At 40.1% G+C, this 14,397-nt stretch overlaps 1 protein-coding gene across 1 annotated transcript in view; it reads right to left on the bottom strand.

Moving 5' to 3' along the window:
- Window positions 1-13,197, bottom strand: part of CFAP47 (cilia and flagella associated protein 47) — a 490,506-nt gene extending 477,309 nt beyond the window's left edge. The window contains exons 1-2 of the mRNA XM_065916701.1: window positions 12,817-13,197; window positions 719-870 (exon numbers count right to left, since the gene is read on the bottom strand). Of these exons, the coding sequence (XP_065772773.1) occupies window positions 719-870; window positions 12,817-13,197 (533 nt within the window). The remainder of the gene's footprint in view (window positions 1-718; window positions 871-12,816) is intronic.
- Between the last annotated feature and the right edge of the window lie 1,200 nt (window positions 13,198-14,397).

Below are 14,397 nucleotides of genomic sequence, written 5' to 3'. Positions count from 1 at the left end.
GACAAGATCTTAATTGTTGCCACCACAGAAAAGAAATGATGACCAAGTAAATGTAATACAAGTGTCAGTCAACCCTATGATGATATCATATCAACATGTACACCATCAACTTATACAGTGCTATATTACTATGTCAATTGCATTTCAATTTTTTTTAAGTAAAATAGGATTAGAAGGAATAATCATTTAAGAAGTATAGTAGCGAGTAAGTCAAGAGAATAAAGTAGCCCACAGAAGCAATAATGATTAACTGTGTCTAATGCTGCTGAGAAATCAAGTAAAAGACAAAGGAGGTACCAACAGACTGGCAATATGCAAGAGCTACTTCACTGGAAAGCTGGGGACGATAGCCAGATGGATTTTGTTGGAATGAGAATGAAAACTATGATTGTGGAGACAGTAAAAACAGCATTTTAAAAATAAAGCTTGCTATCAAAAGGTACAGAAAACATGGCAGAAATAAAATAGGATGTGAGTTCAAGGGAAATAAAAGAATACAAGCAATTGTCGAATATCTCTAAGTGATTTTAATAAAAAACAGAAAGCTAGTCTTTCATTTGTTTTGAACACTACAATTTGCTAAAAAAATCTGTTCTTGAAGTTCAGTTTAAGGATACTGTAGATACGAAAAGCCCTATTAGAGAAAATAGAAAGTATTACTATGACTCTTATTTACATCTGAAAGATCCTCAAAATGCTAACCTTAATTAATACATACCCAATTAGAGGGATCTCTATTGTTTTATTTCCTACTGAAATAAGAAGTTGGTCACACATGTCTTCATTCTTATCAGGATGATATTCCACCATAGCTGTTGTCTGAAGGCCAGAAGCAAGTGTTTTATCCAGATTGGTCAAAATCAGTTTGAACTTCAATGGAAGAAAAAAAAAATTTACACATCTTAACTCCTAATAAGAAAATAATATAAGCAGCTGTAGTAAGGAGTGCACATTATTTCAAGAGATATATTAATATACAGGCAATATTCCTGCCCTAATGATTCTACATGCTTCAGATATAGTTTTAATGGTAAATGAACTGAAACTGAAAATGCAGTCAGTCGAGAAATATGTAAATATTCAAGGGCTCCTTTAGAAGTATGAGGTACTAAAAAACAGGAAAAAAAAAAAGGTGGGGGGGAAGAGAGCTGTGCTGAGTTGCTCAGTCATGTCTGATTCTCTGTGACCCCATGCACTGCAGCCTGCCAGGCTCTTCTGTTCATGGGGATTCTCCAGGCAAGAATACTGGAGTGGTTTGCCATGCCCTTCTCCATGGTATCTTTGCAACCCAGGGATCTAACCCAGGTCTCCCACATTGCAGGCAGATTCTTTACCATCTGAGCCACTCAACATACACCTTTAGAAATATGAGGTACTAAAATACAGGAAAAGGGAATAGTAATCTAATAAAAATATTATTCAATTAAATACATATATAATATACATGTATAAGCACACATCATTCATAAATACATATAGCATTTTATATACTTTCTGCATGAGGACTTGGACTTCAGAAAGTGGAGGAAATATAAAAAGGAATAGACCAAGGAAAAAGAACTTTTGTTCTTGAAAAACATTTGCTAGACTCCAGGAAGACCTGAAGAGGGAAAGAGAAGAACTTCTATGTATTAAGTAATTCTGGTAGGTCAAGCATTCGACAACTATTAGCTCACTTAATATACCTCTACAGCCCTGTAAGGCCGACATTAAGGCTCCCAGTGTAGAGATGAAAAACTGTAGGTTTCAAGAGTGCCTGTAGGTTCAAGAGTGTCAATGAGGACTTAAAACATACATCTCTCTGACTCTAAAACTTAAGCTCTCTCCCCACAACTAGAAACTCCTGAATATAAAATCTCTTAAAAGAAGCATTTTATATATCCCTTGAAAATTACATAATGTTTAAGTCAGGGATTAATCAGTTGTCATATGAGTGATACAGACCTAAGTATCATGAAAATTCAAGAGAGGGGAGGAGCAGGACGGGGAGACCACTTTCTCTCCCACAAATTCATCAAAAGAATAACTGTAGGCAGAGCAAACTTCACAAAACAACTTCTGATCGCTAGCTGAGGTCATCAGGCGCCCAGAAAAGCAGTCCATTGTCTTCGAAAGGAGGTAGGACAAAATATAAAAGATAAAAAGTGAGACAAAAGCGCTAAGGACGGAGATCCCTCCCGGGAAGGGAGTCTTAATAGAGGACTTTTCCAGACACCGGGAAACCCTCGCCCTAGCGGGCCTGGGGGAAGTGTTTGAATCTCGGAGGGCAACCTGACTGGGAGAGAAACAATAAATAAAACCCACAGATTACGAGCCTAAAAGCAACTCCCAGCAGAAAAGTACCCCAGACACCCACATCCGCCACCAGCAAGTGGGGGCGGAACGGAGAGGAGCGGGCGGCATTACTTGGGGCAGGGTCCGGGCCTGAGTGCCCTGAGGACAATCGGAGGGCGCTTTTGTGAGTTCCCAGCTTGAACTGTGGGAGAGCAAAAGAGAGAGAAAATTAATCGGCCGGAACATACTGCCGCCCTTTCGCAGAACAAAGGGACCGAGATTCTGGATGCTCGGCATCCGCCGGGAGGGTCGCCGCGAGACACAGGGCGCAGGCCCCCGACCGGCGCGGGCGGGGACTGGTGCTGGGACGCGGAGGGCAGAAGGCGCACGCACCGGACTGGCGCCGGCGGAATCTGAGACTGGGACCGCGGAAGGGAGTGGGCGCGCGCACCCGGGGAGAGTGCGCCCGTCAAGCGTCAAGCCCCTGGCTGCCTGGACCGCTCTGACAGGGAAGGCACAAAGAGCAGGCGCAGCTTTCTGTTCCGACCTTTTGCGGAACACCCGAGGGCTGGAACCGCGCGCAGTGCGTGCTCCATATAGAGCAGCCGGAGCCTGAGCAGCGCAGAGGGAGAAAACAGCGCCAGTCCCTCCCCGCAGTGCCGGCCCCTCCCCGCAGCGCCGGCCCCTCTACGCAGCGCGACGGAAATAGCTACCTGAATAAGAGTCCACCTCCGCCCCCCTGTGTCAGGGCGGAAATGAGGCACTGAAGAGACCAGCAAACAGAAGCCAAATAAACAAAGGGAACCGCTTCAGAAGGGACCGGTGCAACAGATTAAAATCCCTGAGGAAAACACCGACTATACCGAAAGGGGCCTGTAGATATCGAGAAGTGCTAAGCTGGAACGAGGAGCTATCTGAAACAAAGCCGAACCCACACTGACCGCAACAGTTTCAGAGAAACTCCTAGATATATTTTTACTTTTTTTTTTTTTAAGTAAGAAAAAAAAAATTTTTTTTATTTTTTTTGTTATTTTTTCTCTTTTATATTCCGCTAAAATTCCCTATTACTCCCCCATTATTCCTTAACTTTCATTTTCATAGATTTTTACGATTTTTTTAATTAGGGGAAAAAAATTTTTTTTCTCTTTTTTCTTTTTTTTTCTTGTTCTCCTCTATTTTCTATTTTTCTTTCTCTCTGATTTCTTTTAAAGTTCTCTAGTACTCCTCTACTACTCCTTAATTTTCATTTTCAATACACTATAACCTTACAAAAAAAAGAAAAAAACAAGAGAAGCCCTATTTTTAAACCGAACTTCATGTATATTTCTAAAATTTTTTTGTGTGTGTTTTGGTTTTTGTTTTTAATATAGTATTTTTAAGAGTCTAACCTCTATTCTGGATTTTTAATTTTTGTTTTCCAGTATATGATATAAATTGTGAACATTTAAGAATCTAATATTCAGTTCCCATTTTTATTCAGGAGTGTGTTGATTATTCTCTCCCAATCTTGACTCTCTGTTTTCTACCTCAGAACACCTCTATTTCCTCCTTTCCCCTTCTCTTCCCAATCCAATTCTGTGAATCTTTGTGGATGTCTGGGCTACGGAGAAGACTCTGGGAACAGACAATTGCGTAGATCTGTCTCTCTCCTCTTGAGTCCCCCTTTTTCTCCTCCTGCTCATCTCTATCTCCCTCCTCCCTCTCCTCTTCTTCATGTAACTCTGTGAACCTCTCTGGGAGTCCCTAACGGGGGAGAATCTTTTTACCATTAACCTAGAAGTTTTATTATCAGTGCTGTATAGTTGGAGAAGTCCTGAGACTACGGGAAGAATAAAACTGAAATCCAGAGGCAGGAGACGTAAGCCCCAAACCTGAGAACACCAGAAAACTCCTGACTACATGGAACTTTAAGTAATAAGAGACCGTTCAAAAGCCTCCATACCTACACTGAAACCAACCACCACCCAAGAGCCAATAAGTTTTAGAGCAAGACATACCACGCAAATTCTCCAGCAACGCAGGAACATAGCCCTGAATGTCAACATACAGACTGCCCAAGGTCACACTTAACACATAGACCCATCTCAAAACTCATTACTGGGCACTCCATTGCTCTCCAAAGAGAAGAAATCAAGTTCCACTCACCAGAACACCGACACAAGCTTCCCTAACCAGGAAACCTTGACAAGCCAATCGTCTAACCCCACCCACTGGGTAAAACCTCCACAATAAAAAGGAACCACAGACCTCCAGAATACAGAAAGCCCATTCCAGACACAGCAATCTAAACAAGATGAAAAGGCAGAGAAATACCCAACAGATAAAGGAACATGAAAAATGCCCACCAAGTCAAACAAAAGAGGAGCAGATAGGGAATCTACCTGAAAAAGAATTTAGAATAATGATAATAAAAATGATCCAAAATCTTGAAAACAAAATGGAGTTACAGATAAATAGCCTGGAGACAAAGATTGAAAAGATGCAAAAAATGTTTAATAAAGACCTAGAAGAAATAAAAAAGAGTCAATTAAAAATGAATAACGCAACGAATGAGATCAAAAACACTTTGGAGGGAACCAGGAGTAGAATAACGGAGACAGAAGATAGGATAAGTGAGGTAGAAGACAAAATGGTGGAAATAAATGAAGCAGAGAGGAAAAAAGAAAAAATGATCAAAAGAAATGAGGACAACCTCAGGGACCTCTGGGACAATGTGAAACGCCCCAACATTCGAATCATAGGAGACCCAGAAGAAGAAGACAAAAAGAAAGGCCATGAGAAAATACTCAAGGAGATAATAGCTGAAAACTTCCTTAAAATGGGGAAGGAAATAGCCACCCAAGTCCAAGAAACCCAGAGAGTCCCAAACAGGATAAACCCAAGGCGAAACACCCCAAGACACATAATCAAATTAACAAAGATCAAACACAAAGAACAAATACTAAAAGCAGCAAGGGAGAAACAACAAATAACACACAAAGGGATTCCCATAAGGATAACAACTGATCTATCAATAGAAACCCTCCAGGCCAGAAGGGAATGGCAGGACATACTGAAAGTAATGAAAGAGAACAACCTACAACCTAGATTACTGTACCCAGCAAGGATCTCATTCAGATATGAAGGAGAATTCAAAAGCTTTACAGACAAGCAAAAGCTGAGAGAATTCAGCACCACCAAACCAGCTCTTCAACAAATGCTAAAGGATCTTCTCTAGACAGGAAATGCAGAAAGGGTGTATAAACGTGAACCCAAAACAACAAAGTAAATGGCAACGGGTCCACACCTATCAATAATTACCTTAAATGTAAATGGGTTGAATGCCCCAACCAAAAGACAAAGATTGGCTGAATGGATACAAAAACAAGACCCCTATATATGCTGTCTACAAGAGACCCACCTCAAAACAAGAGACACATACAGACTAATAGTGAAGGACTGGAAAAAAATATTTCACGCAAACGGAGACCAAAAGAAAGCAGGAGTCACAATACTCATATCAGATAAAATAGACTTTCAAATAAAGGATGTGAAAAGAGACAAAGAAGGACACTACATAATGATCAAAGGATCAATCCAAGAAGAAGATATAACAATTATAAATATATATGCACCCAACATAGGAGCACCGCAATATGTATGGCAAACGCTAACGAGTATGAAAGAGGAAATTAATAGTAACACAATAATAGTGGGATACTTTAATACCCCACTCACAACTATGGATAGATCAACTAAACAGAAAATTAACAAGGAAACACAAACCTTAAGTGACACAATGGACCAGCTAGACCTAATTGATATCTATAGGACATTTCACCCCAAAACAATCAACTTCACCTTTTTCTCAAGTGCACACGGAACCTTCTCCAGAATAGATCACATCCTGGGCCATAAATCTGGTCTTGGAAAATTCAAAAAAATTGAAATCATTCCAGTCATCTTTTCTGACCACAGTGAAGTAAGATTAGATCTCAATTGCAGCAAAAAAATTGTTAAAAATTCAAACATATGGAGGCTAAATAACACATTTCTGAATAACCAACAAATCATAGAAGAAATCAAAAAAGAAATCAAAATATGTATAGAAATGAATGAAAATGAAAACACAACAACCCAAAACATATGGGACAATGTAAAAGCAGTGCGAAGGGGAAGGTTCATAGCATTACAGGCTTACATCAAGAAACAAGAAAAAAGCCAAATAAATAACCTAACTCTACACCTAAAGCAATTAGAGAAGGAAGAAATGAAGAACCCCAGGGTTAACAGAAGGAAAGAAATCTTAAAAATTAGGGCAGAAATAAATGCAAAAGGAACTAAAGAGACCACAGCAAAAATCAACAAAGCTAAAAGCTGGTTTTTTGAAAAAATAAACAAAATTGACAAACCATTAGCAAGACTCATCAAGAAACAAAGAGAGAAGAACCAAATTAACAAAATTAGAAACGAAAAGGGTGAGATCACAACAGACAACACTGAAACACAAAGGATCATAAGAGACTACTACCAGCAGCTCTATGCCAATAAAATGGACAACTTGGATGAAATGGACAAATTCTTAGAAAAGTATAACTTTCCAAAACTGAACCAGGGAGAAATAGAAGATCTTAACAGACCCATCACAAGCAAGGAAATCGAAACTGTAATCAGAAATCTTCCAGCAAACAAAAGCCCAGGACCAGACGGCTTCACAGCTGAATTCTACCAAATATTTAGAGAAGAGCTAACACCTATCTTACTCAAACTCTTCCAGAAAATTGAAGATGAAGGTAAACTTCCAAACTCATTCTATGAGGCCACCATCACTCTAATTCCAAAACCAGACAAAGATGCCACAAAAAAAGAAAACTACAGGCCAATATCACTGATGAACATAGATGCAAAAATCCTTAACAAAATTCTAGCAAACAGAATCCAACAACATATTAAAAAAATCATACACCATGACCAAGTGGGCTTTATCCCAGGAATGCAAGGATTCTTTAATATCCTCAAATCAATCAGTGTAATACACCACATTAACAAACTGAAAGATAAAAACCATATGATTATCTCAATAGATGCAGAGAAAGCCTTTGACAAAATTCAACACTCATTTATGATTAAAACTCTCCAAAAAGCAGGAATAGAAGGAACATACCTCAACATAATAAAAGCTATATATGACAAACCCACAGCAAGCATCACCCTCAATGGTGAAAAATTGAAAGCATTTCCCCTGAAATCAGGAACAAGACAAGGGTGCCCACTCTCACCACTACTATTCAACATAGTGTTGGAAGTTTTGGCCACAGCAATCAGAGCAGAAAAAGACGTAAAAGGAATCCAGATAGGAAAAGAAGAAGTGAAACTCTCGCTGTTTGCAGATGACATGATCCTCTACATAGAAAACCCTAAAGACTCTTCCAGAAAATTACTAGAGCTAATCAATGAATATAGTAAAGTTGCAGGATATAAAATTAACACACAGAAATCCCTTGCATTCCTATATACTAACAATGAAAAAACAGAAAGAGAAATTAAGGAAACAATACCATTCACCATTGCAACAAAAAGAATAAAATACTTAGGAGTACATCTACCTAAAGAAACAAAAGACCTATACATAGAAAACTTTAAAACACTGATGAAAGAAATCAAAGAGGACACAAACAGATGGAGAAACATACCGTGTTCATGGATTGGAAGAATCAATATTGTCAAAATGGCTATTCTACCCAAAGCAATCTATAGATTCGATGCAATCCCTATCAAGCTACCAACGGTATTTTTCACAGAACTAGAACAAATAATTTCACAATTTATATGGAAATACAAAAAACCTCGAATAGCCAAAGTAATCTTGAGAAAGAAGAATGGAACTGGAGGAATCAACCTGCCTGACTTCAGACTCTACTACAAAGCCACAGTCATCAAGACAGTATGGTACTGGCACAAAGACAGAAATATAGATCAATGGAACAGAATAGAAAGCCCAGAGATAAATCCACGAACCTATGGACACCTTATCTTTGACAAAGGAGGCAAGGATATACAATGGAAAAAAGACAACCTCTTTAACAAGTGGTGCTGGGAAAACTGGTCAACCACTTGTAAAAGAATGAAACTAGAACACTTTCTAACACCACACACAAAAATAAACGCAAAGTGGATTAAAGATCTAAATGTAAGACCAGAAACTATAAAACTCCTAGAGGAGAACATAGGCAAAACACTCTCTGACATAAATCTCAGCAAGATCTTCTATGACCCACCTCCCAGAATATTGGAAATAAAAGCAAAACTAAACAAATGGGACCTAATGAAACTTAAAAGCTTCTGCACTACAAAGGAAACTATAAGTAAGGTGAAAAGACAGCCCTCAGATTGGGAGAAAATAATAGCAAATGAACAAACAGACAAAGGATTAATCTCAAAAATATACAAGCAACTCCTGAAGCTCAATTCCAGAAAAATAAATGACTCAATCAGAAAATGGGCCAAAGAACTAAACAGACATTTCTCCAAAGAAGACACACAGATGGCTAACAAACACATGAAAAGATGCTCAACATCACTCATTATCAGAGAAATGCAAATCAAAACCACAATGAGGTACCATTACACGCCAGTCAGGATGGCTGCTATCCAAAAGTCTACAAGCAATAAATGCTGGAGAGGGTGTGGAGAAAAGGGAACCCTCTTACACTGTTGGTGGGAATGCAAACTAGTACAGCCACTATGGAGAACAGTGTGGAGATTTCTTAAAAAACTGGAAATAGAACTGCCATACGACCAAGCAATACCACTTCTGGGCATACACACTGAGGAAACCAGATCTGAAAGAGACACGTGCACCCCAATGTTCATCGCAGCACTGTTTATAATAGCTAGGACATGGAAGCAACCTAGGTGCCCATCAGCAGATGAATGGATAAGGAAGCTGTGGTACATATACACCATGGAATATTACTCAGCCGTTAAAAAGAATTCATTTGAATCAGTTCTAATGAGATGGATGAAACTGGAGCCCATTATACAGAGTGAAGTAAGCCAGAAAGATAAAGAACATTACAGCATACTAACACATATATATGGAATTTAGAAAGATGGTAACGATTATCCCATATGAAAAACAGAAAAAGAGACACAGAAGTACAGAACAGACTTCTGAACTCTGTGGGAGAAGGTGAGGGTGGGATGTTTCGAAAGAACAGCAAGTATATTATCTATAGTGAAACAGATCACCAGCCCAGGTGGGATGCATGAGACAAGTGCTCGGGCCTGGTGCACTGGGAGGACCCAGAGGAGTCGGGTGGAGAGGGAGGTGGGAGGGGGGATCGGGATGGGGAATACGTGTAACTCTATGGCTGATTCATGTCAATGTATGACAAAACCCACTGAAATGTTGTGAAGTAATTAGCCTCCAACTAATAAAAAAAATTTAAAAAAAAGAAAAGAAAAGAAAATTCAAGAGAAAACATGATAACTGTGGGCTAGGAATGAGCACACTCAACACAGGTTTAGAGGATGGATGTACAGGGTAGAGAAGAAGCAAGAAAGATGCTCCCTGTGGAGGCAGGAATATCTCAGGCACATGCAGAGAAAAGAATAAGCAAAATAAACTTTCAGCAGGCAGCTAGTAAGCTAGTCTCGCTGGGCAAAGAGCTTCAATGAGTAACAATGGAGGTCAAGTTGAAATTAACTTTTCAGGGTTTTTAATGGCAGACTGAGTACAAGCAGTGCTTTCCAGCAATGAGGTTAAGAGAGTACTGGAAAGATGTGTTGATACAATTGGTCTGAAAGTGTCATCCTTCCAGCAAAAAATGACTCTTAAACCTCATAGCTACCACAGCCCAACTTTCAACTCTCATCAATTACTAAAAAAAGAACAACGGATAAATATAGGTCTTTGGGTGCCAAAAGTCCACATAGCAGGTTTGATCATCTTCCTTTAAAAAAGAAGGGCAAGGAGTAATTCAGCAGCACATACCCAGACTACAAGTTTCTTAGCACTCTTGGTGGTCTGCAAAGGTGTCAAAGGCACCAACCCTACTCTTAGGAACTTATGATGTGACCACTGAGGTGAAAGTAACATTTACCAGACACAAGTCCAACTCTAATGAATGTCTGTATATGCAATTACTATCCAGTAGAGGAGAAAGAGACATGACTGAAGCAACTTAGCATGCATGCATGCATTGCAGAAGGAAATGGCAGGCCACTCCAGTGTTCCTGCCTGGAGAATCCCAGGGACGGAGGAGCCTGGTGGGCTGCCGTCTATGGGGTCGCACAGAGTTGGACACGACTGAAGCGACTTAGCAGCAGCAGCGGGGAGAAAGAATTTGGAGATAAGAGAAGATTTGTTTGAGAAAAATGAAAACTCACTTTTGATGTTTCGAGATGGACAGGATTTGGAAGGCAGTGATTCTTACAGGAGGGGAGAATGAAAACATGGGTCAAAAGAAAAGGAAGCCTGAACCAACATGGGTAAGAGGACAACGGCAAGAAAGACTGGCCTGACAGAACCAGAGGCCACATGAGTCAACAGAACACTGAAGACAGGACTGGGTCTTAGTTTTCTAACAACAACCCACAGTAGGTGGCATACATCACTGCATATGGCAAATAGTAGGGAATGCAGGACCTTGGAAAACAAGGGGGAAAAGAAGCACTGACGTGTGTTAAGAGAATTGTTTCCTAAGTAACTACAATAGTGACGACAGCAATGCTCTTTACATAGCACTCTGCTTTTTTCTTGTTTCCTCCAAGACAGTTAATATATTTTTTACTAATCTATCCCTTCCTTAATTCCCTTTACACCTATGAAGGACCAGGAGTACACATCATGATCTTGCAACAAATGTAAGTTCACACTGATATCGAGCTCATAGCTTTGACCTCTAACTAGTAAACCTGTCTGGCCATTCTCCTGCTAATGTCAAGACCTGTGTTCTACACAAAAATCACACTAAAATGAAATATATTATTTTCCTTCTGACTGCATAAGAACCACTCATACAAATGTCTCCTAGACATCCATAAAACAGTGTTTGCCCACATCTGGGATTTACTGCCAACTTGACTTTTAAAAGAAAATATATTCAGATGTACATTCAATTGTTTAATACATCTGTAGTGAACTAGTGAAATAATAAATGATTTCTCTAATTTTACAGTGTTTGTAGCAATCAGGTACTTCCTGATTTAAAGGGTTAGGCTCTGTATGATTTCATTACAAAATAAACACATTACTACTGTCAAAACATGTAAATACAAAAATCCATAAGGAATGATTCCATTTATATGAAACCCAAGAACTGACTATTAATCTGGTTCATTACAAGTCAGTATAGTGGTCACCTACCTCCATGGGGTAATTACTCCAGGTACTACAGAGAAACTTCTGTAGTGTTGGAAATATTCTATGATTTGATATAAGTGGTAGCTACATGGAGATAAATGCATATTAAAAATCCATCAAGCTTTACTTCAAGTTTCTGTGCACTTTAGGGTAGGTGAACAGTACATCAGTTTTTTAAGTGTAAAAAGTAGAGCACAAGACTGGCCTGACTGAACCATAGGCCACACGAGTCAACAAAACACTGAAGACAGGACTGTGGATTCATTTTCTAACAGCAACCTACAGTAGTTAGAAACATATGTAATCTTAAGTGAACCTTTCCGTATCTGCATAGAGAAGTCCAGCTGAATTCAGTATCATTATTAGGACTATTTCACGAGAAAATGCAGTTATGCATCACTTCCACATCAAAAATTATTTTCACCTGTCCTATATAAAGTCTCCCTGAGAACATGTGATCATAATAAACTAATATCCATTCGTTCACACAGAAAGTCTAAAATAACAGTGACAGAGATGAAGTTCTGTCAACTTTTAAATCAAAAGAAAGGTGAAAAGATAGGGATAGCCTCTTAGAACATTAATTTTGCTGATTATTCAACTTGTACTAACTCCCTCATTAGTTTTGTTTTGGTCGCTGCCGTCTCATCAGGGATCAAACCTGTGACCCCTGCAGTAGAAGCATGGAGTCTTAACTATTGGACCATCAGCGAAGTCCCCTCCCTCATTAGTTTCTAAGTTTTTTGAGGGCAGAACTGTCTCCATTTTACATGGCTCACACCTACTTTCTATTTTGCAGCAGGTGCTAAACAAATGTTTGTTACAGTATGAAATAATAAACCTTCCTGCTATCCTACAGTAGCTGGAGTAATCAGGCACTTTATGACCCAAACGGGAGTTAATAGAGAATAAGTTGTCATAATTCTACATTATGGAGCATAGCTTCTTGGCTGTTAAGAGGAGAGACACATAAAATCCTCTTCTCTTTTCCCCCCAAACTCCAAATGAAGGAACTGGGAGATTCCAGATCAACTTTTCTCTCCTGTCTCCCAGCCCCAAGCAAAAAGGAAAAAAAAAAAAAAGAAACAAACAAACAAAAAGGCCAGCCCACCAAATCACCGCTTCACAGGAAGCTCAATTCTGCCCGCACCCGACTACTCCCCAGGCCCTGCTCTGAACACCCCTGGGTGTGTTACCTGTGGCTTGACAGGCTCCTGAAAACGGATTTTCTGATTGCTTCGGCCGAGATTGTGTACGGTAACTGGGAGGCGGTAGACCCTCCCTGCCAGCGCGTCCAGAAATTTCACTTCCGACGGGGTCACTCGCATCTGTATGTCTTTCTTTGGGGTCTCCAAGTCTCGGACCACGGGGGAGCTCTTCTCGGCCTCCATGGCCGTGCTCTCTGTAGCCCGCAAACCGTCGCGGACTTGACCACGGACCAGCGTGGACGCCGTCGCTAGGCAACCGCCCGACGCCACGCGCTCGCCTCCAGCCCAGCGGGCTTTGGCGCCGCCCAAGCTGCGCGAGCTGGCAACCTCGCAGATTCTGGAGAAAGTACTCGGTATCCCAGGTGTCATCAGAGTAACTGTAAAACGTGCTTTGGTCACCCAAATCCCAGCCTGGCAGGATTTTAAGAGGCCGCTGGCGGGGTGGGCATTTTCCTAGACCTCTCTGAAGGTTAAGCTTAAAGAGCAGTGAAAGTATGTGCCCAAGTACGCAGCAAGATGTAACAGAAACGGAGGAATGTAATGGAAACACAGCCAGATCCCCCTGACTCCGGCTCAGTTGCCTTTAGGCTAGTGTTTCTAAAAATCTACTAGCAATCCTCTGGGTTTTTGTTAAAATTCATAATCAGTTTTCAGTAGATCTGGGACAGGGCCTGACAGTCCCAGGTGATTCCAATGGTGCAGGTTCAAGGACCACACAATGAAGAGAGGCTATAAAAACTTTAGGTCCTCTAGGTGTAAGTTTCTTCATTTGTGAAAGAAGGCGCTGCTCAGAAAATTCAGATCAAACATCTTCATGTTAGATAAGCACCTTTCCAACAGGTCTAAATTCACACTGCCCAATCCATAATCTCTCTTCATCTTGCATCTGCTGTGGTAGTCCTTGGTTTCAAAACATTAGGTGAATGCTATTTCCCTGCCTCAATTGCCTCTGATAACTTCACAACAGTTTCTTCCACAGACCTTTATTAATTTGCAGCCAAGCAGTGTAGAAATGGCTCCCCCCTCCACCCCCTTGTTTTAAAAACTATATAGAATTTCCCACTCACATAAAAATTTATTTATAATTAGGTGCTTTCATTTCCTCACTGCCATGGCACATGATTTTCACTCTGAATGGACTAGCCTTTCCATCATCCTTCAAGACCTAAATATCCTTGCAGAAAACTTTCCCACAATTGTTTTTACAAGATTCTCACAGTTCTAAGATGATCAGTAAGTTATTACTTAACTATAAACTATAAAGACAATATTTTAAATTTCTTGGAATTGTCAATAGTTGAAAATAGTGGAAGTAGTGGTGGTGAACATTGTGATTTACAGATTCTTGTGAACTGAGTAAAAGCACCTGCATAATTTTTTCAAATTTCTCTATATTATGACTTCACAAGTGGGAGATGTGAGTCACACCTGGATTTTTGTGCTAATCACTGCTATGGTATCATAGTATAAATCCAGTGTGTATCTTGTAGCCCCTATGCAGGACACAGCACAGAGAAGACAACAGTGACCCAAGGAACTTGACAGAATCAAGACCACAGTCCATACAAA

This window comes from Muntiacus reevesi, chromosome X, assembly GCF_963930625.1.
Source record: "Muntiacus reevesi chromosome X, mMunRee1.1, whole genome shotgun sequence".
In the NCBI taxonomy this organism is placed as follows: domain Eukaryota; kingdom Metazoa; phylum Chordata; class Mammalia; order Artiodactyla; family Cervidae; genus Muntiacus; species Muntiacus reevesi.
The sequence above is the reverse complement of the archived record's forward strand: the minus strand, read 5'-3'. Positions and strand labels throughout refer to the sequence as shown.